Source organism: Psilocybe cubensis, chromosome 11, assembly GCF_017499595.1.
Source record: "Psilocybe cubensis strain MGC-MH-2018 chromosome 11, whole genome shotgun sequence".
NCBI classification, from domain to species: Eukaryota; Fungi; Basidiomycota; class Agaricomycetes; order Agaricales; family Agrocybaceae; genus Psilocybe; species Psilocybe cubensis.
Window position 1 is genome coordinate 269,489 of NC_063009.1, and position 26,300 is coordinate 295,788.

A 26,300-nucleotide genomic window follows, 5' to 3' on the forward strand; every position below is an offset into this window, starting at 1 on the left:
TGTTCCGTCTGTTAGCTGTCTTCCCGATGGCCTCAGAATATTCCATTTTCAGAGTTTTCAACGAGAAACATATTCTTAAAACCAAATGCTATAGGGTATACTGGATACAACGATGCGTGTCTAATAGTAGAGCACTCAGCTCTACCTGCTTTCTCCCGGAATGTAGAATCCACGACGACATCTGAATGATGCAATGTTGCGGAAGAATGGCGGGGGTACAGACAGGACATTACCCTGCAACACAATGAATTCACCATCACCCTGCGGTGCACTGTGTATTTACAAAAGTTCAACAGTAAGTTGTTTGTGTGCTGATATTGCCTCATGGAACGGACGTACTGGAAGAAAAGACAGTACCACCCATTGCTGACTTTGAGACTGGCAACATTGTACCACCATTCCTCCGGCAACGTGTTGATTCCTGGAAGGAGTGGGTTGGGGGTATACGCTTCTCCGTTGAAAGCAGGCTGGTCGTAGACGGTGACAGTAACAACGTCCTGATAAATGGTATAGTGAGATGGTAATTCAACATCAATATTTGAAAAGCAAGTCTTACACTAGATTCGACTGGCGATGCCTGGGCAGCCATACTGGCAATGGAAGCGACGGTCATGCACAGACCGGTGAGCTGAGTGAAGAACCGCATTGTAGATGAAGACGAGGCTGAGTGCTGAGTGCTGAGTGCTGATCTGAAGTTACGCTCAACGCTCGTGACCGCCCTTTTATGTGTCGGATGAACAAGTATAGGCACGTTTTGGGTATAGTCTTGAGGAGTGTTATTCGCGTCCAGATACATGAAAGTGTGTTCGGCAGTCGGCGCATACTTGGGCGGGGAATTTAGCATATTAACGCTCCATCATCGTTCGGGAAGAAGACCATTTACGAAACATGAGTATTTGACTACCTCTGCATCTTTTATCTATCGTTTGTGATATTGTCCAGGCAAGTATACTGGGATCATAGTTGTCTCTATCAAATAGGTCACAATTTTTGAACTTTGTGAACAACTAAAGAATCAATAATTAAACTATTATGCGTTGATTTATAATCACACATTGCAAACCTCTGTGGGTATGCATACGCGTCCGTGGCTCCCGATATGTGGCACCTTCGAACTTATTGGGAAGCGAGAAGGCTCTTCGGTACCCTTTCTATTAATTCTAATGGTGACGTCAATGTCATGGAAAAAGACACCGGTGAACCGCGAGTTAATTACAGTTGGCAGGAAGATTCTAGCTCAATGACAGAAGTTATATGACTATTAACTTATCAGACTATTTCAGAAGTTTCTATCATTTGAAAACACGCGAAAGGACTAATTACATTCTCTTTGGATTTCTTCGTTACTTGATAGAATAAATGTCTGACTGAGGGTAAAGATATTAATTCAATTTCAAAACACGGTACTATAGCACAATTACTTGGATCTTTGCACAGATGTTTTTATTTTCTATTTCATGACTTTAATCTGCTATTCATGCAAATAATGCATTGTAGAGAATGAGAAAACTTTCTTTTGGAACGGATGAAATGATCGTGAAAAAATTCAAAGTCCATTGATTGATTTGTCAGCTTTTTTAAGTTGACACTCCGATTGAAAAATATATTCCCACGGTGACTTGTTGTCAACTTCTGTCGTCGCAATCTCGAACGATAGCCATTTCTTTTCCGTTGCTTCTTGTTACAGTCGCAGATGCATATTACCAAATCAAGACATGAGACACACTGGCCTTGGACCTTGGACCATCTGGACTGAGGGCCGATAACGATGAATTCGACACCGCTCACGCGTAATCGAGGAAGAGGGAAAGAAGATGATATTCGTTGTGGGAGGTCCCCGAAGTCTGTGAGCAGCTCATTTACTCTTCCCAGACTATACATACCGCTATCCTACTTCCCATTGTTTCGTTTGCTGCCCGTTCTTTACCCATTTCATCACAGGTTAACCCGCCCCCGTGTTCTCCTATCCACACCTCATACCCTCCTCGATATGTCACATCCCCAAACGGTTCTTGCATAGCTCCATAACCTTATAGCATATTTATGGCCTCACGTTTAGTCCCACGGCTTTTCAGTCTCGACTTCCTGCACATCCGCTCCGCTCCCTCAGCAACAGTTTCTTCTCCCCGCGAACCCTTTTCAAAGTGCCAAAAGACACCGGAAGACGCACCTCAGCATAGAGAATTGTGGTGAGCTTTCTATCTCCTCCCATGCGCCAACCCCTCTTTCTGTCGTCAACCCTGCCCAAAGTACAAGCCACAGTTCCCTCCAAACGACGACGACGACGACACCTACTCTCCGGCGCACCCAAGATTCTCCGAACAACGGTACTTTACCGACATTTGGCGCTGCTAGATAAGAACTCACAGGCAACAGACACTCTCCCTTTACTTTTCTCTTGATTTATCTATGGTCCTGCTACTCCCAGCCTCCTCCCTCCATGGCCACATCACAGCCTCAGCCTCAAATCCAACTCCCCAAGGTTCACATTTGGTCTTGTATTTTCTTATGTATGGTCTCACTTCTTAAACACCTATTTCAGTGGTCCCAAAGAGTTTACTATATCGTATACCTTCTACAAGTCGCACAAGGAACGAGAGACGGAAGTGGGTGAAGAGGTACAATCTAGGTATAAATCAACTCAACTTGAAGCATATTTTCTTCGAGCTTAGAGAGCTTATTTGCAGCAACACGACAGCTCAGGCTTGTACCGGTGCGACTGGAGTCAGGGGGACGTTGATATGTTGGTTAATGTTATCGAATGAGCAGTCGTAGTCGACGTTGGACGGGACAATACATGAGTCATACTTCTAAATATGTATGTAATTCTTACTCAATGCTCTATTTAATTGTCAAAGACGATGGCGATGGATGTATGCCATGTCTAGATCTTCTCGCTTCTACTATATGTTCAGCTGATTCCGCATATACTATCCAGAATACATGCACAGTCATAATTGACTCAGCTCTCGAGGTCGACGCGCACCATGTCACCATCTCGTATACCTGTGCCGGGAAGGCCATTCAAATAAAGGGCGGTGCTATTCTTTTTTGGTGCACCTTACGAGAACCTGAGACGCGCGGAGGAGCCGGCACGGTCTCTGATTGTGCGAGTGCAGCTGAGGTGGAGGATCACGTTCGTACGAGTGTATGTTCAGCAATATCCAATGTGAGTAAATGTAGTAATCTGTCCATCCTGCGCAATACTAACATCACATTGTTGTATCAAAAGCAATCATACGTCCCGGGGAATCTGACAATCCAAATATTTTGTGCATTTATTCTGGCAAGCAATACGCCTAACTTTCAAGAATAGCTATATGCACTCTAGAGAATCATCGCCTGAGCAGAACTGCATGGGTTTCTTTCTCGCATAGCCACCTTTATTAATTCGATTTGAATTGGGGGATACATCTATACGAAACGATGTGCTCTCTAAACGGCTCTGGCACGATTGGGACGTCTCCCTGAAGATAGACAAATTGCCCTTCACCGTCCGGTTTGCTGTATTTTTTATTCGTCCAATTCAGCTATGAGAAGAAATACCACTCCATAAATCTGACGACTCACTTGTAGAACGCGCAGAGCCAGCCCGAGCTGATCTCAACGCTGACAACGCCTTCCTGGTACTCCTCCGGAAGGGTGTCGACGATGGGGTCAATGAAGCGTGCCCTATAAGCTCTTCCTTCGAAATTCGGTTCGTCATACATAATAAGAATAGGATGTGTGCCCTAGCTTATGTGCCAATCGTGGTAGAGCACCACGAAGCGGGTTGGATGATGGAGGTAGGGTCTTACGGGAAGCCGGAGGCTGGTAGGTGATGCTTGGACCACTGTGGTGGTAAACAACAGCAATGCTAAGTAGGTGCATAGGCTGGTGAGATGGACAGTGGGGCGCATTTGTCGATGTACCGGGTGTGTTGAGCTCAAGCCGCTTGGCTGCTGCGGGGACGACAGATAATCAATAATGACGGTATGATTGTTCGCTCTGCTGGATGTCGACCCCCGTTTTATAGTTTGGGAGGACAATTACAGGTGCGCTTTGGGTATAGTCTAGCGGGCTAGCGGGTTTTGTCTTCGTTCATCATTCGGGAGTCAAAGGTGACAGGTGCAGCTATACGATTTTGGATTTCCCTGGGGCACAGCTATGCTTGCTCTTCGATAGCTCACCTCGCATCCCTCTCGACACGAACGGGATTCAGACATCCACTCAGAGATCCACAGATATAAGAGGATTCTGTATGACTGCTAATATTCACATGTCACATCAGGAACGCAAAGTTGTGTATTTATTTCGATTGCATAGTCGATGAGAAAATGCTCAAGCAGTAATTTCATCAAACTTCACTGTCCTTGTCTTGCTTTAAATCGAGAGATTCAGTGCCATTCTCACTCTACAGTCACCCAGTCAGCAAATCTTTGTCCCTCCAGACAGAGACAGACAAACAGAAGAAATCATACCGATATGACCTTTGACTTCTCCACAACCTCCGCCAATGTCTTCTTCCCAACATCCTTCCAGATTCTCCACGCAGTGAACGTGTGGCCCTGCTGGAAGATCTCTTCGACTTCCTCCAACGACCGCCCGACGGTCTCGGGGAACATGAAGAAGATGTGGATGAAGGCGGAAAAGTTGAATGTGCCGAAGATGAAGTAGGCCTTCCATGCGATGGTGTTAAGGCCAGGCGGGACAGCAAAGGCCAAAGCTGTGTTGACTGCCCAGTTAGAGGCCTATCATTGGCTATTCAGTTGACGATTTTGAGATTCAGAGGTTAGTACTCACCGTGGCTAATGACACTGCCTTACCTCGCACCTTCAACGAGTACTGAGATCATTTTACACAGTAAGCGTCTCAGAGAAGTCAGATGATACTCGGTGAATTTACCAGTTCCGCTGGGTACGTCCACGATACGGGTCCAATAGCCAACGCATAGCTAAGCTTCTCGGTTAGAAGAGTGTAATCCGAGTCGGCTAATATAAATAGACATGGCACCTGCAGACGAAGAGGTATGAGCAGACGATAACAGCCTTTGTCGCTGCCTCGTTCCCCTGAATTATCCAGACTGTTTTTCCTGTCGAGTCGGGAGTAGACCAGTGTCCGAACCGTCCTTGAATCCCACCAACAAGGAACATCCAGAAACCCATCAATAAAGACCCCCATAGGAGCATGGGACGACGACCCCATTTATCGATGTAGAGGATAGCAGGTGCTAGAGATGAAAGTCGCGATAAGCCAAAATTATCTGATATGAGAAAAATCAGACAACTCGTACTTGTGAGAGCGACGTTCAGTACGTATTGAATGGACTGTTGACATATGGTATTGGGAATTGAAGGCTAGGTGTGAGAATAGGGCGCCGACGTACCATCAGGGATTCGGGGAAAATCAGATACCACATGTAATCTGGCGTCGACACTTATTTGTCCTTGTATGATAATATATTGATGCTATATACATTATACCATCTTATAATGTCGCATATGTGGAATCCAAATGATACCACAATTGCACTGATGATATCAGAAATATATAACCTTATATACCGCTTATACCTATGCTGCCAGCCCGATATTATAATATGATACGGAATAATGTATATACCAGTATTACATTCTCATATACCACATGTAGCTACTTAGGATTATTTAGTAATGCCTCGGGTGGTCGCTCGAGCCTTGTAGTAGAGTACATGTTCATATTGAAAGCTACAGACACTTTACAAATCATCAAAACCAAGATCGTCGTTATCACCAGTGTCATTGTCAAAGTCCTCGTTTGCCGAAAGACTATCAATATCTTCATTATCGGACTCCGAGTCATCAGACATGTCATCGGGACACCTAGGTCCATCATCTTCTGCTGCCTCAAGTTCTTCTGCAATGTCGGAAGGCTCTTCCAATTGAATTCTTCCTGCGGCTTCTTGGTGACCGATTCCAATGCCGAGATATCGAGATAGCATATCACAATCAACAAAGCTGTAAAATTGTGGTCAACACAGTGCTACACCAAACAATTAGAAACGTACATGTTGACATAATAGTTCATCCAGTCATCAGTTTCCTGGGGAGGTCTGGCCTGAGTTGGGCCTGTTGTGTGCAATAATTCATTGGTCCGCCCATCAACAAAGGATGGAAGTAGATGACATCCACGAACAACCAAAGAAGGGTCCAAAAATCCAAACGCAAATTCATCGTCTTCTACGACAAATCCGATTTTGGGAAGACATGCTAGTTTTCGACCAGATTTGTACCCAGGTTCTACCCCCAACCAACGTACCCACAGAAATTCCACTCGCTTTGGGCTGCAATCGCGTGATTTTGGCCCCGTGTGCTGAACATCTGCATGAAAAACACCTATCACAGACGCATACCAGAAGGGATGGGCACCTGGTTCAGTTTCTGGAGATAGCACCATAACAAACGGATGGCTTCGTGTGCTGATGGTGTCATATGCCCGTCGCATGTCATACGTAGTATAATACGTACGCATAGTATTAACTCGAAACATTGTATTGTTGATAAATCGAAGATTATTACGATCTTCATCATCAAAAAGAGAATCTGTGTCGTCGCCGTCAAATGTTCTTCCAGTCAATCGGCCTAGTAGGTGATTCTTGAGGAGATGCAAAAAGTTCTATAAACAGCTATATGAGCTATTAAAGTGACTTGAACACAAACAATGACTTACCTTCTTTGCAGGATCAGTATCATTTTGCATAAAAGCAAAAATAGGGACTGGCGTATTTCGTGATTTTGAGATATAGTGCGTATCTTGAAGATGCCCAGATACTGCTGCTTCTGCCCTTTCAGCCATACAATCCTGTTGATAGGGCATTGTACTCTGCAAGGCCATCATGCGACTGTACTTTTGAGCAATCTGCTTGTTGGCATCCTTTTTGTTTGTCAATTTGTACAATGATTTTAGTAAACGATGGGCAACTTCGCTCTGCATGATTATATTAGACGGATTGGGTACAATGCTATTCAAAACATACCAGTTGAGTTGAATAAGAATCAGTGGTTCCAAAATTTCGAATATGTCGGACATAATCCCCCAAAAAATGAAACTTTGGTGTGTTCAGATTGAATTTCATCGAACGTCGGCTCAAAGGTGCTTTGGCCGGTGCACCATTTTCCACAGTAGATGTCTGTTTCTGTGCTTGACGACGTTGGCGTGCGGCAGTTTCTCGAGGAAGCTCAAAAGTTTCAAAATTAGTACAAGTTACATCTCAAAACTCGCGCATTAATTTGCCAAATTCAAACGTGAGCTCGTCAAGCAATTTTAAACTCCCTTCGGTATGTATTCGCATCTTGGCCAAACCGTGCCATTCGGCCGTAGGGTACAAGAGCTTTGCGATTTGTCGATCATGTGGATCTGGAAACAGTCCTTCAAATATAGGAATAGCACACTATAGTAGGTATTAGCATGGAATATAGATGTGTAAAATTTAAGATTCTTACTTGCAAAAGGTCTTCAAAATCGCGTGCCGCCAATTTTTTCATTTCCGATGAATTTTTAGCAAAGTTACGTATAGTACCATTGCCAAAGGTCAAGACCTGGCGGTACCTGTCATATTTTGTATATTAATTATTAGTATTCAGGCATAGTCTGCACACGTACCGTCTGTCTAGCTCTGTTACAAGTTCATCGGAACCCCCTCTAGCAGCATATAGTAATCTAATCAGATGAGTAAATAAGCTTTTCCAGACCCCGATTTCAAACTCATGCAGCAAATCAACGGTTAGCATATCAGATGGGTTAAAATCAAGGCCCAAACGCGCAACAAAAGCATTCTGTGACAAGCATCATTTTTTAGTTTTTAATTATTAAGAAAATATACGTACTTCTGTTGGAACACCAGAAAACGGCTTGAGGAGGCGATCAACAACTTCCGATTTTATTGAATGCCCAAGACGATAAATGGCATCGCGGGCGAGTGCAACTTGCTCGACAATGTATCTACGAACTGTTCTATTGTCAGTTCGGAGATTCTTGTCGCGTTTCAATCCAAGCTGGTCTAGCTTGGACTTTGGCACAAGACAAGTTGGACAAGGGCATAGGCCCTTATCTCTAATTGTGACCAATAGAACCCTACAACCAAGGTCCAATCAGTAAAGAACATACGGCAGCAAATAAAACCACACTTTTCTGGATAATCAGCCGAGTATGTGAATATGCGTGGATAAAATCGTCTTTCAATGCCGTCATGGCATTTAATAACTATTCCATAACGGTATGCATGCATAAAGTCATCGTCCAATATAATCTTCCAGACACCGTGGATTAATTCGCGTCGACAATGTGTGAGCAGTTGTTGGCTTTGTGATTTCCATTTGGGGTGATTTTCCGACGCAAAATCTTTAAACGAGTCTGGAAGCTGTCGGAAAAGTAAATATAAAATCATAAGTAGAGTTATGAAGCATACGCACCGAAGGAATATATGCTAGATGATGCAATGCACCAGAGCCGGGCTGAGCACAAATATATTTAGACAAATTTCCTGCCATCACATATATGGGCCATCCTTTGGCATTCCCGAAATTGGTGTAGTGAGTTGCATCAGAGGCAATTTGAAGAGCAGCCACAACCTTTTCACGTTTACAATTGGGGTCGTCAGGAGGTAATGCACCACGACGCTGAATTGCTTCATTTTTGGCAAGAAAGGCATCAGAATTATAGAGTTCGGAAAAGATGCGTTCAGATTTGTTGGTATGAGGGGATTGATGCCAAAGCTCAAATGGAGCATAATGCATATGCTTGGCTAGAGGACCCGTAAACATTTCAGTGATAAGAGAGGTGAAGGAGCGATGGAGAAGGCCTGGAACAAGATAAGGAAGAGGTGGACAGTGTGGGATTCCAGACGGCACCCAAATTTGTACACAGGTTTCTCGGAAATGAGCTCCAAGCCCCAATGTAGCAATTGCCTTGTCCATTCGAGCATGCTCACGTCTAGCATCAAAACCAATCAGGTCCTGGGCATCAAAATTGGGTGCAAGTAAAACCGTATCAACAAGCTCGTTGATCTGACCAATAGACTTTGATGTTTGGCCATTATTAGCCCATTGCAGAAGGAGACGTACGGTAGGCTGAAGGTTGGATATATATGATGTGATCCCATCCAGAATCGAGGATGATAGCTGCTTGAAGGTAGCTGGTTTGGATGCCAGGTCGTCTAGAGAAAGAAAAGAGTCGGAATCGTGATGTGGGCGTCGAGGGTAGTAGCGCCAAACACCAAACACATTGATTACAGATGTGAATCGGTCAAGAACATATAGAGTAATCCAACGTATAGCAGACAGTGGTAATGGTGGTAAAGATGAAACAGGTTCGGGCAGAGTTTGATTGTTCCTACGCGGATTTCTGTGTCGGCATGATGGGCAGCCAGACCAGGAGGGCATAGAGATCTCGCTATATGATACCGGGCTTGGATCGTGTGTGGAGGGGGTTGGTGAAGCGGGACAGATATCATCCATGGCACTGCTTTCCTGTGCATAAAATGGGTTGGTGCACTGTATTCACAACAAAAGTCAGGCAAGTGCAAGTATGATAGAAAAGGCTCACAATATCTCTATGTCTTTCACTGATGTGCCCGTTTGCCCAATTTCTCTTTACTTGGCGAGAAAGTGACAGGGCCCTCTCGTTCATCTCGAGTACATGCACACACTTTGCTGCATGCTTAGATATGCTAGTTTCCCGACTATACACTGCTTTGCAAAGTGTAGCTGGGCATTTGTACATCGGTGTTCTGTTCTGGCTGCTCGCCTGAGGAGGTTTAATGCTTGAAATACGAGCAAGAAGGTAGGAACGATTTGGAAAAATGTGATAACGCGCAGTTGAGACGCGGGTCGCGCGTCACCGTCATGTGACCAAAGATGGCTGGCTGCTGCCCACCTTTTCTTTTCTGTCGCCGCTCCTTTCAACACTTTCTCTTCATTCTCTCCAGTACGACCCGCTTCCAACGGCCGAACGAAGAAACATATCACGGATTTGATGAACGTTATTCGGCATATCGTGCAGACGGTTGTAAAACATGGAGGCCAGAAAGAGAGAGATGAGGTCGCATCAGAATTGAAGGGGTTCTGGAAGAGGCAGACAACGAAAGACGAAGAAGGAACACGGGTGAACGGATGGGCAAGTACCCAATCCCGCCGCATCTGAACCGCGACGATCCCTCGCGGTCGTTGATGATGTTTGCCCATGCAAAGCCGCTGGGCGCGTACATGGGCTTTGCTGGCTTAAGATCCATGCGGCAAATCTGTTCGGGTACGATAAGGCCCGGTTCGACGAGCGTGTTCAGGTGCACCAGGACGGGACCGTACAGACCTGCCCAAAGAAATCAGCTGGCAAGCCGCATCCTACCTCGCCAAACAGCTTCTCTCCACCATCGGAGACACATTCAAAGGCGCGAAGGGGATCCAGGACTGGCCTACCCTGTGTATGCGGCTAATCTCGAAATCTGTGCCGGCGAGTCGGTTGGGTGTGGTGGTGGATGTGGTGGATGGGAAGAACGAGTCGGTTGGGTGTGGTGGTGGATGAGGTGGATAGGAAGAAGTATGCAACGCTTGGGAGGAAGGAGGTGAAGCGTGAGCAGATGACGAGTGTGATTTGGACGACGTTGTTGGGGCTGCCGATTGTTCAGCCGTATAGGAAGATTTCGACTACGGCTTTCCCTCCCAACTTTATTCACAGTCTGGATGCAACACACATGTTGCTGACTGCTATCAAATGTAATGTACGTTCTCTGTATTCAGGTCTAATTTTTACTGTTTTACTGACATGCATGGTATAGGACCGCGGGCTCACGTTTGCGTCAATCCACGACTCGTACTGGACACACGCGTGTGATATTGATACCATGTCCGAAGCAATTCGAGAGACATTTATCAGTCTTCACCAGTCTGATATTCTGAACAAGCTGCAACAGGCCACGCCGCCTCAGGCACAGTGGAGTGACTCCCCTCGCCACCGCCTTAAGATCCCCGCGGCGAATCTGTTCGGGTACGATAAGGCCGGTTCGACGAGCGTGTTCAGTGGGCTGAGGAGCACTTTGAGCAAATGCGGGAGGCGGCGAAGAACCCGCTCGATGTACGTATTTTTTTTTCTTCTCAACCCGCATTATTTTCTCATTTTTTGTTGATGATTAGGGTATGAGATGGTGGCAAAAGGCAGACGACCCATGGCAATTCCTCGCTGCGTGCATTGAGCTCACCAAGTAAGGCTCCAACCGTTTAGTTTCCATTTAAATTTTATTACAAACTAAACAGAAACGGTAATAAACAGTTTACAAACGTTTATAAACGTTTGTAAACAGTAAGCTCGAGGGTGGCTACAAGGGCAGGCATTCAACAACGCATCATTTGTCCTAATGCGGCCGATTTGCCAAGGAAGATAATAGTCGGCACCTAATTGGTACAAAAATGGGACCAAAACAAGAGTGCAAAATGAGTTAGTTTGGTGTAAAGAATAAAAGATGAATCATTTGATGTAATACGCACCCAATATTATCCAAAAAAGAGATATACTTAAGCACAAAAATCTGTTACCGTTTGAACCGTTTATAAACGTTTGTAAACTGTTTAGCAAGGCTTGTAAACTAAACGAAACGGTAAATGGTATATACCGTTTACAAACGATAAACAAACGAAATGGTTGGAGCCTTATCACCAAGGCACACGATGCACCAGGGGACGTGTAATGGACGGCTTTATGTCGCAGTAAACGCAGGACCAAGACCCCTTTTACGTGCCAAGTGACGAGCGCACTCATCCGTATGCTATTGACTCGACTCGACAGTATACACCTCGGGTGCCATCGCACACTTACATAGCTGGGCCGTCGACAATGTCTCTTGTGCCATCACGGATGTGTCTGAGTTGAGTAGTGCTTTGTCCTCGTCGTCCGTGACGAGTAGGGGCGGTCAATTGTGTGAGTCGCTTCATGTTTGCTTTTGTTACTGCTAGTGCGAAGCTGAATGACCAACTCCGACACCAGGTCCACCAGGTCCTCGTCCTTGCTGGATGCGCAGAAGTCTTGTAAGCGCAGCGCCGCCTCTGCTCACTAGGTGGTAGTACACAAACTGTTGTATTTGGTTGCGCTGGACGGTGGTGAGTAATTTGCTTCTCAAATTTCCAAATTCAACATTGTCTCATTCCAAAGCGTGGTCAGGCTACATTCCCTACAAAGTCCACCACCAAAACCAAAAGAGACAAAGTTTCGAGGGACTCGCATTTCTACAAGGTGGGGAAGTGCCTGTGTCACAGCGGATAGGCGATTCGGACGTTGTAAGTGCTTCTTTATTATGTCTTTTCAACACTTGTTTGTTTACTTGGTACGTATCCAGCTACACAGTGCAATCAATTATTGTTCTGTTGGCCTTGTGCCACCTTTGCTGCTGGCTCATCCACCACCTCACAACTGCCACTGCCCTTGTTATTGATCTCGTTAAGTTGAGTGTTTGGTTTGTCGTGTCCGATGTCTGAATTAATTTGCGTACAGATCATTGTTGAGGCCTCAACTGCCCTGGCCGCCATTTTTCGCTGCGCCCGCTGTGTGATAAAATTTTGCCATTCGGCCTCCCGCTCAGCAGCAGCAGCGCGTTCTTTTGCCCTTTCCTCTGCAGTCTGCAGAGTATGCTTTAGCGGCAATAACAAAATTCTGCAGATCAAAGGCACGTACCTTTTTTATCTTGACTACTTTTGGTTCATACTGACACCAGCATTCATCTGATTCCGATTCACATTCAGAATGGCTGCATTCAACCTCAGATTCTTCGGAGGAGCTGTCCGTGTCGACCCGAGCTGGTTGTGGTGCTGGCTTTTCCGGAGTATCAGCAATAAATGCTAATGGTATTCCGACTATTGTAGGTGGTGCTTCGTTGGTATTTTCTAGCATAGTAGCTGAAGAGTTTATAGCTGTAGCTGTTGTAGAACTACAGAAGCAGTAGGTTTGAGTTAAAAGAACATTTCAGCCGCTGTTCTTTAAATTTCTGTTGAAAAAGGCATATAATTACATTATAATGTGCATATCATGTGCTAGTGTGACAGTCACTGTTTGTTTCGTGTTTTCCAGGCCGTCATTCTCTTGTTCTCAACCACACACTTTCCAACTAGCATTCTTCGCATTTGTCAATGCTGGCTCAGGAATATTCTAGCCAGGACATACACTGATCAGTGTTGGCAATGCAGGGCATGCACGTTCCTCAAAATGTAGCCATTTGTACCCCTTTTCATCCGCTCGTTTTTTGATTTTGCCTCATTTTTCTGCCGTGCATGCTTTTCCCCCTCTAATAAGGCCAAGGTATGCATAACCTTTCTATATGTCTTCTTACTCGTACCAACCTGGTGGCGCATTTCATCCAGGTGCACAAGGATCTTCGTCCCATGGCCGTGTCACTGGCACACAAGAACAACCTAATGTGGTGACTCAGCATGGCCATAATGCACCTACCTATCCAGTGGGATTTAATGGTGGGCCTCCGTATACACAGAATGAGCGCAATCATGCACTGGGTGGAGGTATGTTTGAAGTCACACTTCTCATATATCTTGATTTACTACTTAGATTTAGGTATGGCAACTTTGGATAACTCATTCTATCCAAGTCATTCCCAGCCTCAGATGCCAGCATCCACAACCGCTTCAACACCTGGCTATCAGGCACGATATGGCCATCACCTTGAACCCAATGCGTCATCTTCATCAATGTCATCCGACACCACTTCTCAGAATGAAATCTCAGCCCCTGACACTTCAACACTTCAGACACAGCTGGCCTTTTATAAGCGTCGGATTGAAGAGTATGAAATGGGCGATGAAGAGTGGTCCCGGAAGTCTAAAAAGGCAAAGACAAGGTGAATTTGTTGATAACCAAACTTTCTGTTGCAGTCATAGCATTCATCATTATAACTTTTAGGGAGAAGCCCCCCGAGCGATGCTTTTGAAAGGCTGTCAGCCTTTATGTGAGCGCACAAGAACTGTATCGAGACTGGAACAATGATTATTTAGAAAGGAATGGTATGGCTTTGGCAAAGTTTAGGGATGTTGACACCAAACGAAAGTATGTTTCTTTTTTGTTTATATTATTAATACTTATATTCTCTTTTGATTCTAGCTTCGATCGTAATGTTTCTAGCTTCAATAAGCTCTTAGAATACATTCCAAGGCTTCAAATGATGATAGACGGAGATGCTAGCAGCCAAGAGATAAGGGAATATCTACACAAGGTATGTGATTATTTGATGAAATGTGAATGACTAAATGTCATTTTTCTACAGATTGATCAGGGTGGAAATGCAGCCCGCTCAGACGATTGCAACCACATCAAGGAATTCCTTAGAGACTTCCTCAATGCCGAGCACCGCCCTGAGGTTTTGTTTACAAAAGAACGGACTGGACGTGGTGTGCAGAATGACATAACCGGTAAATATCTTTGTCCGATTCATTACAACTGGGATGACCCCAGGTAAGTTGCTTATTTTTTTCTTGTACTCTATCTAAGATTATTGATTAGTGTTCGCACACGTATCCGTGCGGGTGATATTATGGATCCAAAATTCCCAATTTTTGTCAATTATTATCTTCGGTTTTTGTATCCTGATGGATATGAGCTGCCGCCTAATGGTAGAGTCAAGCATTTGTTTTTACGAAGTCTGATCTTGGTCAAGGTATGTACTCTACTTTTGTTTCTTTCTAATTCTTATATTAGTCTGTCTAGGTATGGTGCTATATTTTTACCTCACCAGGATCAGCCAAAGCCATTATCAAAAATCCTAATGGCGGACCTCCTATTCGAAATCGAGCCTACGCTCCATCAACCAAATCGACTAAAACAAATGTTGCCCGCTTGATAGAAATGACCAGTGTTACAGCCCATAGCATTGCCTATACTGTTATCATGGTATGTTTACTTCTTTTGTCTTTCGCATTCACAGCATCTTAAGTTTCAATATAGACGGGCTTCAACCTTACGGATGCTTTGTTTTGGACCTCGAAATACAATAACTTCAACTTCCATGCACTCTATGATTTCATCGTGGACTATTTCCGGGAATCAACACCAGAATCCGAGGATCTTCTGCGATGGTGGAATAGGTACGAGGTTCTATGATAATTTTCTATTTTAGCTTAATATATTCTATTAGCATGGTTTTTCCTAATGGTGTCGGCGCTGCTATTGACAGAACGGAAGCATCTACAAATGCTTCTTATTCACTTCTAGAAGCTTCTCGTGCTACCGCTTCAACTACTTTTTCAACTTAATTCTTCTTATCTTGTAATCGACCAGTAGTTGCTCGCTCGCACGGCGGGCAAAAGTGCTGACTAGTCAGCCTGGGAGTTGGTCTGACCAGTCACGTGACCATATCGTGACGCGTTCCGTGACGAATCAACTGACCAGTCAGGAGAGGTCACACAAATGTTGTCACGCTGGTTAGTATTGGTAAATGAGTTCAGTAACATAAGATTAAATGGGAATAAACCATTGTCTTCCGAAGCACTTTTACTGAGGAAAAGCAATGAATGAATTGGATATTTCTTGTGTTTGGTTGAAATTTGGTCATTATTCAAACAAATGGACAATTAATAGATGTTGTACCAAAATTGTGTCGATGCATGCTAGATATCCTCACCAAGATTCATGAAAGAATCAAATAATGTAAGTCTGGGGCATAGAAAAGAGATCCTCTGTTCTACAATCAATGAGCGGAATTACAGAAACTTAGCAGTGTGACAATAAATGTGTGACAGCTACATGACTAGTCAGGTGACTAGTCAGCACGCTGGTCAGGTGACTGATCAGACCAACTCCCAGGCTGACTAGTCAGCACTTTTGCCCGCCGTGTCGAAATGTCATTTTTTTAATCTGGTCATCTGATTTTTCAATCACGTGCTGTCTGTCAACCAACCAGTAAAACGCCAGATAACGGGCATCAGTTGTGGTAAGCTAGCTGAAGGTATAATGTAAATCTAGTGGTATATGTTATATATTCTAAGATATGGATACTATAATGAGGTATAACTATATTCCTTCCTGTAGCATCATGTCAGAATTATATCAACATTATACCACAAAATACCATATGCCATCAAATTATCATTTTTTGCAGTTCAGTTTAAGGCATGGTATAATATTATACCACCCCGAGACCACATATACCACATTACCCCTACTTACAGTGCTTATATTGATCATATCATACTTTCCCCGAATCCCTGATGACATCAGCGACCAGGATGGTCCGGGTTCCCGTTATCCCTGCACTTTTGAAGACATAGACAACGTAGTACCTGCATTGAATAGTTAATTCTGATACATAGTGGGAAGGGAAGAATCACGTACATCATCACGCTCATTCCAGAAAGTTGAGACCACATTCTCAGACTCATGCCAAGCATGACACGCCTGGGGTTATTTCCTTTAAAAAGATCCATGTATGACTTGGCGCCCTCCGCACGCTCGAGATAAACCTAGCAAAAGTTGTATTAGGAAGGAAGATGTATTTTAAAAGCTTCTCTGCCCTGACCTGCTGTCTGATTTCCTCGAACTCGAGGACCACAAGCTCGGCTTCCTTGTTTCCCTTACCTTGCAAGTCGGCAAGAACTTGCAGGGCTTCTTCTTTACTACAAATCCATCAGCTTGGAATTTACATTTTTACAGACATATAAAGACGTACTAACCATGATCACAAAGCCACCGAGGGCTTTTGGGGAATGCAGTCATCCCCAGGCTTAAAATTATCGCTGGAATCATCTGTAGACCCCATGGGAGCCGGAAAGAGGCGACTCCATGAATGTAAGAGCACCCAAATTGGACAAAATATTGGATGAGCATCCCCCAGGTAATTGACCATTGCTGCAAGGATACGATGCGACCCCTAATGGAGGGTGCAGTAGTTTCGGACTGATAAATGGGAACCACTGCACTGGAGAGGCCAACTGAGAAGCCTGATATAATGTGACCGACCACGAGCATGCCACGGTCCTTATAAATGGTGTATTTCTAGTCATTTTCAAACCTACAAAGCGAAAAAGATGATACGTACCACCAATGCACATTGAAGAATTGACCCAATAATCCAGAAGATACCTGCAAGAATGATTGTCTTTTTTCTTCCTAACCTATCTGCCAGATGCATCACAGCAAGGGATCCGATAAATGATCCTGCTGGCATGGCGGCGACAATGCCTCCCTGAGCAGCTGGACTGGGCTAGTCATAGATAACATGTGGGTTAGTATGTATCTTAGAAATCCAACTACTCCAAAATCCAACTCACAAATTTAAACGTCTCGAGATATGAAGGATTCTTTTGTTCGTATCTCGGAATCGATAATACGATCATAAATCTGGGTAAGACACCCTTACCGTGAGGACTCCGGACATTGATGTAATATCTAGCCCGGCCAAACTACCACCCAGACACGCAAAGGACCCCACAATGTACTATGAACTACTGTTTATTATGGGATAATAGACAGAAATCAAGTGTATTCGTACCGGATTGGAGGCGATTCTGGCATTGTATGTGGTGAACGTCTCAAATAAAATCAAAAGTTAGTCCAGAAGAGAAAGTCAAGTGTATAGCCTGTGCTAACCCCCATAGTTGCGCCGTGTCTTGAAGACAAAATCTACCAAAGAAATATTGTGGTGAGATATCCACTTGTCCTCCATGGGTCCATAATTTATAGCCATCTTTCTTCGAACCGAGTGCAGGTATGTGTCTATTTCTGTTAGGCCGTTGAAGGCCGTTTGATCTCCGAAATTAAACTTAAAGGTCAGCAGATCGTATCACTGGTGAGAGGAAAGATGGATTAGACTGCGCAGATGTGTTTAAGGTTATTCTCGTTCTTCGAAAGCCATAAACATGAGAAACCTTGGTGTTCCATTTTCTTTGTGCATGTACTCGAGCAGGAGTGTGCCGTCTGGAGGCACAGAACCTCAGTGAAATGCATCAGAATCATTCTCTTCATGGAGAATGAGTATCAAAGACTCTCCCCAGCTGCGCCCCCAAGGAAGTTTTGGGAAATTCATAGAGGAGCAACCAAGCGCGACCAGCATACCAACAGCAAGGTTTCGAGTACAATATTGTCATACCGAAGCTGTTGATGGTGCAACAGACGGGTTTAGTAGTGATATATATATACACCGCCAACGAGGGCGGTGACGTCCTGAACGACGATGCCCAAAAGACCGAAGATCTTGGAAAAGACATCACTGTTGGCGGTGCCGGTGCTGTTACAGCATTGAAGACCACCGGTGTTGCATTGGCTGGCGGGGGATCCTGTGGCGGCAGCAAGGGTAGTCCCAAGTGCGACGGAAGTAGCAAGGGTCTTGAATTGCATGTTTGAGTATCATAACTGAGATGTGAGGATTGTTCGAGCTGATGAAAGACTAACGAACCCAGACGCCTCTTTGTACTTTGGAAGAGGTCAGGTTCGCACTATGTTGTGTTGTTTTTTGTGTGGGCAGGGACACATGCAATTTCCTTTGGCGCTGAAGCGCTGATCTGTCGTACTTAATTCGTTTATTATTGGACTCGGTTTATCTCGCAAAAGCTGAAAATTGCCATATAAAATGGGGCTCTTCTTTCTGTTGTGGAGTTCAAAGTAATGGGTTGAGAACGAAAATACCCCGTTTCACCGGCAGCGTACAAGGCCGATGAGGTAGTACGGGTAGTAAATAAACATATAGCATATGTAGTCAGTGTTTGCGTCATCCCACTGGTAACCTTCAGACAGCGTGTCAATGGACCAGAAATTGTTCTAGGACAATGTGATATATCTATTGTATATAATTGTAAAATTAAAGATGTAAGTACAATTACTGAGTGAAGAAGTAGTAGGTATACGTGAGCATCATTCCCTCTCTATCTGCACTGTTTTCAAACACTGCGTTCTTTATCGTGCTGAAGATCCACTCCTGGGAGTAGGGTGCAAACCCTGTTTGTCCTTCCTCCGTGTTGAGTTTGGGATGCGCCGTCATATTCATCGTATTGCGCAAATCACGATCTACGGCATCGATCTGGCCAGAAATTGACACAACGGCCGCTTGAGTGGGTACAGATTGTGTCCCAAGGATCTTTCCCTGATTCTCGGAACACGATTCGACCAAAATACGGATATAAATGTCCGCTACAGACAACAGCGCCTCGTTTCTCTACAGAAAAAAAAATCAAAGGATATGATTATTTGGCCACAAATAATGCTGTTCGGTACTAATTGGAGTAGATAGACTCACTTTTGTATTAACATTGTGGACTTCCCTGCCCTGAGACCTTTGCTCCTCTGTGGCAGACTCTACTCTGCGAACAGAATCATCGCCTGACTTCGATACCAATTCTTGCCTGTCTGACGGCCCAAAGACATTTTGAAATTTGAAGTTAGTCAATTTAGTTACGTGCTCTTCATTGACTTCTTCAAATCTGGTGATATAGCGATGGGAGTAGATATGACTATCGGTCTCGCAATCGAGGTCTTCATTGACCACTTGCAGCTCGAGCTCGGTAGGATCAAATGAATCATAATCAATTTGACCGGTTAAGAGTCCGTGCATCTCGACGCCATTCTCCATCAAGCTAACCGTTAAGGCTGCGTCCTAATGTAAAGGTCGTCAACACGATCTTGTTATAGTTGGCAAAAAATAGTCAATTTCATACCTCTCTTCTTAAAACCTCTAAGCGAAATTGATGACGGAGCGGGCGGTAGATATTTGGGAGTGTATTTAGTTCTGGAAAACAATTTTTTGTCAGAAGATCAAATGGCTAATGGACATTCACTTTGTCTAATCATACCTTCTATAGTTACCAGCCCCGGTTTGTACTTCAGATTCTTGGACATATTGGACAGATCCTCCAAAAGCCTTTTGCGCAAACCAAACTGCTCCAGAGTTCCCTTGTAATCGTTTATCCATTTGGAATTTCGATACTTGGAATATATTTTGGAGGGATGTGTGATGAGCAAATCATAAAATCGAGTAGATGCATCTGTAGATTGGTGGGTTGGCAAGAAGTGATCAAGACAAGTGTAAATAAGCGACTCAAATCTTGCTATGATACTACTTAAAACTCGAACGTACCTTCAGCGATTTTAATGTGCTTGCAATGATCTACCGAGGGTAAATTATCCAATGCCCCTTGGTCACCTCGAGAAATTGATGGGAAAGTGCCTATGAGTCGTGTCATTTCATTGACATGATTCAATACAGCCCCGATGATTTTTTCAATCTGTGTGTCGCTGGATTCGGATATCCTATGCCGCTTGATCCTTGACAAACAGGAGCCCCCAACAAAGAAGTGAAGATGAAGTCTTGGAGTTTTCTGGTTGGAAGTTGTTGCTTTCTCACTTGGTTGTCGATTCATGACAGAAACTGGGGGCGTCGCACTTCAACCACTGGCAGGTATTTAACCACTGGCAGGTATTTGAGCCTGTGAATATATAAACGGGTGCATTCAAGTCTCGTCGCTTTCCCAGCTCTTATCTGATTGTTCATGGAATCGATAGACACCGACATTTTCCCTCACCAATCAGTTCGTATTGATTATCGATGACCCATGCATCATTTGTCCACCCCATGACATGAACAGTGCATGATCCAGATTGATATTTGGCTTTCACAACTTCTTTGGACGCGTGTGGTCCTCGCCATTACGCGACTCGACAAATAGATCACATAGGATTGCTCAAAGCCATCTTTCATATACTGACTACAAGAATTTGAATACCTATATTTGGCGAGCCAAAATCGCATGAGATTCTACTAAAAAATCCAAAACTTGTTCGGGTTGAACGTTTTTATGAGCGAGATACTGGGAAGCACGAGGTGATTTAATGAAGAGATGGTCTAGCGCCATGCGAATCAGAGTTGGATTTGTGTTATGGGCAGCAAAGTTCACTTCATTTAGAGCTTCGTCCGGCAAGCAAAGGAAGTTTAACGTCCTGATATCAAGCTCCGGTTTCAATGAATAAATTAAGGCAGGGAGATCCGCTTGTGTCTGCGACATTTTGCTGACTTCTTCCCAATTACCCTTTCCAAGCGATTTGGCAAGCTTCAGACGAGCGTCATCCTGAAGTAACCCGAAAGCCAGGGCCATCATAGATTCATAATTCTGTTATTACATTGTCAACATAGAAATTACAAAGTTACATAGAATTGACTCACTTGCGCTGTTTGCTTCTTAATCGCCTTATTTTCTTCTCCTTCATTCTGGGGTCTCTCTCTGTAAAGTTGATTCATCAATTTGGAGGCGTTTTGTACTTGTAAAAATGCTTTATGACGCTCGTTAGCCATGAGCTGCTCCATATTTTCAATTTCCTTTTGATGTTTCGCAATCAGCGCGACCTTGTCCTGAGCCGCCGACGCCTGGGCGTTAGCCGCCTCGGCCTTGGCCTTAGCCGCCTCGGCCTTGGCCTTGGCCGCCTCGGTCATGGCGTTAGCCACCGATGCCTGGGTGTTAGCCGCCGACACCTCGACCTTAGCCAGCGAGATAGACAGCAGGGCGTTCTCACGCGCCAGCTGATCAAGCAAGGAGCCCTTCTCCAGCGAGGCCTGCTGTGATGCCTTCTCCTGAGCGAACGATGCCTTCTCCTGAGCCAACAATGCGTTCTGCTGAGCCAGCGAGGCCTCCTTCGTAGCCAGCGAGGCCTCCTTCGTAGCCAGCGAGACCTCCTTCGCAGCCAGCGAGGCCTGCTGCGACGCGTTCTGCTGAGCCAACAAGTCTTTCTCTTTGGCGAACTCGGCTTTCTGCTGAGCTAGAGCATCGAGCATAGCTTGGTCCCGAGCCAGCGCTTCGTTGATGAAAGCCATATTTTGCTTTGAAACTTGCAAAAACTTCTCTTCACGTTCCTTCCATTCGAGGTGAAGTGCGAGCTCCCTTTGTGCCCTTGTAAGCTTGAGTACTTCTAGCCTGGCTTTCAACCGTTTTAGTTCCTCTTTTTTTGCCCTACTGGCTTCGAGCCGTTGATCAGCTGTCAGTTTTTGGGCAGTCTTCTCATCCACAGACTGTTGAAGCAACAATATCATTTAAACATGCGGTGAATGGTGAGGCGTGAAGGAAAAAACCTTTTGCAATCCGTCGGTAGCATCGTCGTATTTAGAAGACGAAGGTTTACCACCTCCAGGGTCAATCGAGGGTGTAAGATAGACGAATGAACGCAGATGAGCAAAACCTCTACCTTTATCATCACGGCTTTCGGTCAGCTTGTTTGCAGCTTTGGACAATTTATTGTCATACGTAGAGACATCTGAATTCATTGCAGAGGTACTTTCGGTAATACGTTTCTGGTGTTCCATGAAAGAAAGAGGGACTCAAAGACTTTGAATTTCAAAACCGGAGTCTGATCGACGAAGTCAACCCTGGGCCCGTTCGGTCATGTGACTTAATTTTTTTTTCCACACTTGCGGCGTTGAACGTCTTGCCGACATTGACTGCAACGTCGAGAATAGGCCAATTGACACCCCGATATCCACAAACCCTGGAGTTATAGCATCTGGGACACTTTCATGACTATACCTTCACATTGACTCCATAATTTGTGACCAATGTCGTCCATTATCTCCCAATGTGTACATTCTGCGCGGATTAGCTCCAGGTGCAGCTGTTTTGCAAGAGCAGGGGCGGGAGGAACGTCTTTCTTCCATAGTTCACCTGAACTGTACTATGGTATGTACTTATTTCTATCCTATTCTATTCGTTATATTCTTTTTGTTCGCGAATCTTGGTTTATAATTGCAGCACGTTCTGACAATTATTTTTTACGCCCACCTGTACATCCAGATTCTCGGAGTTCTTCTTCGTCTTCTAAAAGACAGAACAACGATTTTGGCCCCTCCGTCAGCAATATGGGCGGTGACCGCAAAGGAAAAGACCGACGCCGCAGCGGAGGCTCGATGATGCTGCCACCTCGTCCATCAGTCGGGGACGGAGGCGGGAAGGGCAAGGGAGGTGCAAGCGCCAGTCGCAACCCCGGTCTGGCACCCGTCCAAACTGTTTCGGGACGTGTAGGTCGTGAGACGCGAACTTCAACCAAAAGCCAATTTGCACGAGACTCGGCACCACACGTAGGCCAGCAACCACGGAGCGAGCAATGGGGGAGGACGATACGGAAGTGGGACGAGGACGAGACGTCACAGCGAACATTTGGAAAGGGGAAAGGGAGGACCATTTCTATGGCTTCGTCTATCGCGCCAGGGAGGGTGTTCACCGCTGCTGACGCGGACGCTGGCGTAAACGCGTTCGACCTTGCCGCAGACGACAAATGGAAAACTGATTCTTCGCGCGGGACGTTATCCAGGAATCGCCGCTCTCGCGAATACGACGAAGAGGACATGGACGCGGAGCAGCCGGATTATCATGTGGGCTTGGAAAACGAAGAAGAGTTCTTCCATCCACCTGGGGAGGTGTCGAACGTGAAGGGTGCCAAAGCAACCTCTGCGTCGTCGTCAAAAAGTGTAGCAATCGCTACGCGGTTCACCTCGCCGCCTCTGATACCGGGCTTCATTAGTGCACTGGAGGAGATGTTTGGCAAGGACGCTAAGCCGACGCCTGTGCAAGGATTGAGTCTCTCGTGGGTCATGGATTGGGTTTCGAAACAGGCGAATGTGAAGGAGCTGCAAGTTGTCGGAGAGGCAGGTTCACAACCCTGGAAAGCCCCCACACCACCCGGTGGATGGCGGGAGTTCCTGCTCGCAGCCGAAACAGGCTCCGGGAAGTCCATCGCATACCTACTCCCAATGCTCCAATCCCTCAAGCAATCTGAACCCTCATTCGTCCCCTACTCTCCCCCAAAGGGCGCCGAGTCCAAGAAGAAGGAGTACAGTCCGCGCGCGGTGGTTCTAGCGCCCACGCACGAGCTCTCGAGGCAGCTCGCTGGATTTGCCAAGGACCTATGTCACTTCCCCGATACCCGTCTCAAGGTGGTGACAGTATCGCGTGCGAACGTCCCGAGTACCGTCGGCTCTGGTGTCTCTACGATGCCTATGGAGCAGTGGCGAGAGAGCAAACGAGGAGAAAGCGCACGCAAGATGACGATGATGCAAGGTGTAGTATTTGATACCCATGGCAAGCAGGTAGACGCGGTGTCTGAGGAAGGTGCGGGCGAAGGGAGACCTCGGGGACATATGGAACACGGTGCAGATGTTATTGTGGGCACGCCGATGAAGCTTCTTGAGATGGTGCGAGGACGTGGATGGGACAGGATCACAGAGCAGCACCAGCAACAGCTTGAGCTGCAGGACGCTGCTGCAAAACAATCTCAAGACGAAGACGGTGAGTCCGAGCAGAAGCAGTTGCGTAGAGGTCGTGACAGGATCCCACACTTTGGGACGTGGAGACCCAAGTCGGAGATGGGCCTCGAGAATGTAGAATGGGTCATTGTGGACGAAGCCGATGTTCTTTTCGGTGAGCTTTCATTATGTTTTAAAATTTTGGATTTAGTCAAATTAATCAACAATTATGATACGCTCAGATCCTGATTTCCAAGAGACGACAAGGCTTTTCCTGGCAGATGTCAGTGCAGCACGCGGTTACCCTATCCCATTTTCTCCTCACCTCCTCCCACCTTCACCTTCCTCCCCGTCCACAGTATCCTCACTATCCACAACTCTCGCACCCGTCAAATACCCTTTCAATCTCCTCCTCACCTCCGCAACTATCCCAACTTCCCTCAACACATATCTGACTCAGGCACACCCCTCTCTCCTACGTCTCGCTTCGCCAAATCTACATAAACTCCCAAAGACCCTACAGGTTGAGTATGTCGCGTGGTCTGGTGGGAACAAATTCGCCGATATCCTCAGACGGCTGAAAAGAGTATGGGCCGAAGATGCGTCTTCCGCCCACGTGCACGGGAAAGGACAGGATATGCTCAGCCAGGTTGTTATCTTCTGCAACCGCAGTTCCAAGGCAGAGGAGCTAGGCGAGTGGCTGGAGGACCAGAGCGGCAATGGGGGCGGTGTGAAAGGCGTCGTCGTCGTCACTGGCAAGGGAGGACGCCAGCGTGGAAATAATAAGCACTTGGAAAGCTTCCTACGTGCGAGGGGCAGGAAAGCAGCGAATCGATCTACATCCAACGAGTCTTCGTCCGGCTCCGCTCCCTCTGAAGCCTCCCCGAAAGTGCTTATCACCACTTCCATTCTTTCTCGTGGCCTCGACTTCTCCCCGAATGTCAAGCATGTGTTCATCATCGATGCGCCCAGAAACATGGTCGACTTCGTGCACAGAGCCGGCCGAGCTGGGAGAGCAGGTATGAAAGGCCGTGTTGTGGTGTTCGGGAAGATGAAAGGCAGAGGCAGCAAGAAGGGTAAGGAGATCAGGGGCAGAGTCGCTGGATTGATGTAGGGCGTAGGGGGCTTGTTTTTGTGATCCAGCATGTCGGGCCGTGTGTGGAATTTCCTTCATCTACAGGTAAAATTATTCTAAGTTAATTTAATTGACACCCCACCGCTCAGATTGACCTTTCTGAAATCACTATTTCGCTTTGGATTGTCAAATATCTCTTGGTGCGTGCTTCTGCCCGGGGACACTAAGTCAATGACGTTGTGACCACGTTCCACACCCAAACACCTAGTCAATGTCTTCCTAATTCGACAGCGAACATGTCCGTTGCGAACTTGTCGTTGTCGAAGTCTGTAATGTTATTCGGCACAAGTAGTACTGACAGATGACAAACCAGCAGATGTCCCATACTTGTGCACGGTCCTTCGAAAGGTTGAGATGACAAAGGTGATCTATCATAGAAAGTGTCAGCGCTTAGGACTCGTAAAGTTGTAACCTGCTATACACCTGACAACACAATAGCTGACCTAGTGTCACTGTACGCTGCATTTTGCCCATCAGTATCGAAACATTATATAGTCTCCGCAGCCAAATGACGGCTAACTAAGAAGGCAGCACACAAAATATCCTAAGTGCTAGCCATCCAAGCACATAGAACTAGCGGTTCTTTGAAGCCTAGCCATTTTTTGTACAGATGTTTATTAGGCTATCTAACCGATATAAAGCCAAGACGGATGTTGTGAATCTCTCAAGCCACTGCATTTCCATCCTGCTTGTATCATGCACTTGTTGAACCTCAAGCTCTCTACATTCCTCCGTGTTGTTGCGTTTTGTACGGCACTAACCCAAGCTCGCATGTCAGTCCGTGTAAGTTGGAATTTCTTTTCAGAAGGAGTTCGCCTTCAAGACCTGACGAAAATTGCAGAATACTATGGTGGAGCCGTCAGTTATCTTCTACGACGACGTCAACCAAATCGGTGCTTCCTATTCTCCAGCACAAATCATCCCGGGAGACTGTCAAACCCTGCCTGGTAA

General features: G+C 45.7%; 11 protein-coding genes across 11 annotated transcripts; 3 read left to right on the forward strand and 8 right to left on the reverse strand.

Moving 5' to 3' along the window:
- Positions 1–141: 141 nt before the first annotated feature.
- Positions 142–844, reverse strand: JR316_0011259 (uncharacterized protein; the record flags this gene model as incomplete). The annotated part of the gene is made up of 3 exons (XM_047896916.1): positions 142–271; positions 340–497; positions 557–844. 3 exons carry the CDS (start codon positions 842–844, stop codon positions 142–144), a joined length of 576 nt encoding a protein of 191 aa, XP_047743325.1.
- Positions 845–3,386: 2,542 nt separating this feature from the next.
- On the reverse strand, positions 3,387–5,368 carry JR316_0011260 (MFS glucose transporter mfs1; the record flags this gene model as incomplete). The annotated part of the gene is made up of 8 exons (XM_047896917.1): positions 3,387–3,504; positions 3,571–3,731; positions 4,461–4,730; positions 4,783–4,824; positions 4,885–4,992; positions 5,019–5,209; positions 5,273–5,306; positions 5,366–5,368. 8 exons carry the CDS (start codon positions 5,366–5,368, stop codon positions 3,387–3,389), a joined length of 927 nt encoding a protein of 308 aa, XP_047743326.1.
- A 348-nt stretch (positions 5,369–5,716) lies between these two features.
- On the reverse strand, positions 5,717–6,951 carry JR316_0011261 (uncharacterized protein; the record flags this gene model as incomplete). Its single annotated transcript, XM_047896918.1, has 3 exons — positions 5,717–5,975; positions 6,026–6,633; positions 6,688–6,951. The coding sequence occupies 3 exons, from the start codon at positions 6,949–6,951 to the stop codon at positions 5,717–5,719; spliced, it is 1,131 nt and encodes a 376-aa protein (XP_047743327.1).
- A 277-nt stretch (positions 6,952–7,228) lies between these two features.
- Positions 7,229–9,473, reverse strand: JR316_0011262 (uncharacterized protein; the record flags this gene model as incomplete). Its single annotated transcript, XM_047896919.1, has 6 exons — positions 7,229–7,408; positions 7,461–7,566; positions 7,621–7,793; positions 7,845–8,091; positions 8,145–8,377; positions 8,430–9,473. 6 exons carry the CDS (start codon positions 9,471–9,473, stop codon positions 7,229–7,231), a joined length of 1,983 nt encoding a protein of 660 aa, XP_047743328.1.
- Positions 9,474–10,127: 654 nt separating this feature from the next.
- Positions 10,128–11,216, forward strand: JR316_0011263 (DNA-directed RNA polymerase 3, chloroplastic; the record flags this gene model as incomplete). Its single annotated transcript, XM_047896920.1, has 4 exons — positions 10,128–10,297; positions 10,648–10,732; positions 10,790–11,089; positions 11,145–11,216. The coding sequence occupies 4 exons, from the start codon at positions 10,128–10,130 to the stop codon at positions 11,214–11,216; spliced, it is 627 nt and encodes a 208-aa protein (XP_047743329.1).
- A 1,137-nt stretch (positions 11,217–12,353) lies between these two features.
- On the reverse strand, positions 12,354–12,891 carry JR316_0011264 (uncharacterized protein; the record flags this gene model as incomplete). The annotated part of the gene is made up of 2 exons (XM_047896921.1): positions 12,354–12,620; positions 12,676–12,891. 2 exons carry the CDS (start codon positions 12,889–12,891, stop codon positions 12,354–12,356), a joined length of 483 nt encoding a protein of 160 aa, XP_047743330.1.
- Positions 12,892–13,315: 424 nt separating this feature from the next.
- JR316_0011265 (uncharacterized protein) lies at positions 13,316–15,257 on the forward strand (the record flags this gene model as incomplete). Its single annotated transcript, XM_047896922.1, has 9 exons — positions 13,316–13,514; positions 13,567–13,849; positions 13,951–14,055; positions 14,110–14,221; positions 14,273–14,460; positions 14,509–14,662; positions 14,713–14,895; positions 14,950–15,089; positions 15,140–15,257. 9 exons carry the CDS (start codon positions 13,316–13,318, stop codon positions 15,255–15,257), a joined length of 1,482 nt encoding a protein of 493 aa, XP_047743331.1.
- Positions 15,258–16,189: 932 nt separating this feature from the next.
- JR316_0011266 (MFS glucose transporter mfs1) lies at positions 16,190–16,759 on the reverse strand (the record flags this gene model as incomplete). Its single annotated transcript, XM_047896923.1, has 4 exons — positions 16,190–16,283; positions 16,336–16,463; positions 16,520–16,616; positions 16,683–16,759. 4 exons carry the CDS (start codon positions 16,757–16,759, stop codon positions 16,190–16,192), a joined length of 396 nt encoding a protein of 131 aa, XP_047743332.1.
- Positions 16,760–18,814: 2,055 nt separating this feature from the next.
- Positions 18,815–20,351, reverse strand: JR316_0011267 (uncharacterized protein; the record flags this gene model as incomplete). The annotated part of the gene is made up of 5 exons (XM_047896924.1): positions 18,815–19,150; positions 19,232–19,588; positions 19,650–19,720; positions 19,785–19,976; positions 20,069–20,351. 5 exons carry the CDS (start codon positions 20,349–20,351, stop codon positions 18,815–18,817), a joined length of 1,239 nt encoding a protein of 412 aa, XP_047743333.1.
- A 363-nt stretch (positions 20,352–20,714) lies between these two features.
- Positions 20,715–22,282, reverse strand: JR316_0011268 (uncharacterized protein; the record flags this gene model as incomplete). The annotated part of the gene is made up of 3 exons (XM_047896925.1): positions 20,715–21,098; positions 21,152–21,991; positions 22,052–22,282. The coding sequence occupies 3 exons, from the start codon at positions 22,280–22,282 to the stop codon at positions 20,715–20,717; spliced, it is 1,455 nt and encodes a 484-aa protein (XP_047743334.1).
- A 549-nt stretch (positions 22,283–22,831) lies between these two features.
- Positions 22,832–25,328, forward strand: JR316_0011269 (ATP-dependent RNA helicase MRH4, mitochondrial; the record flags this gene model as incomplete). Its single annotated transcript, XM_047896926.1, has 2 exons — positions 22,832–24,389; positions 24,457–25,328. The coding sequence occupies 2 exons, from the start codon at positions 22,832–22,834 to the stop codon at positions 25,326–25,328; spliced, it is 2,430 nt and encodes an 809-aa protein (XP_047743335.1).
- Between the last annotated feature and the right edge of the window lie 972 nt (positions 25,329–26,300).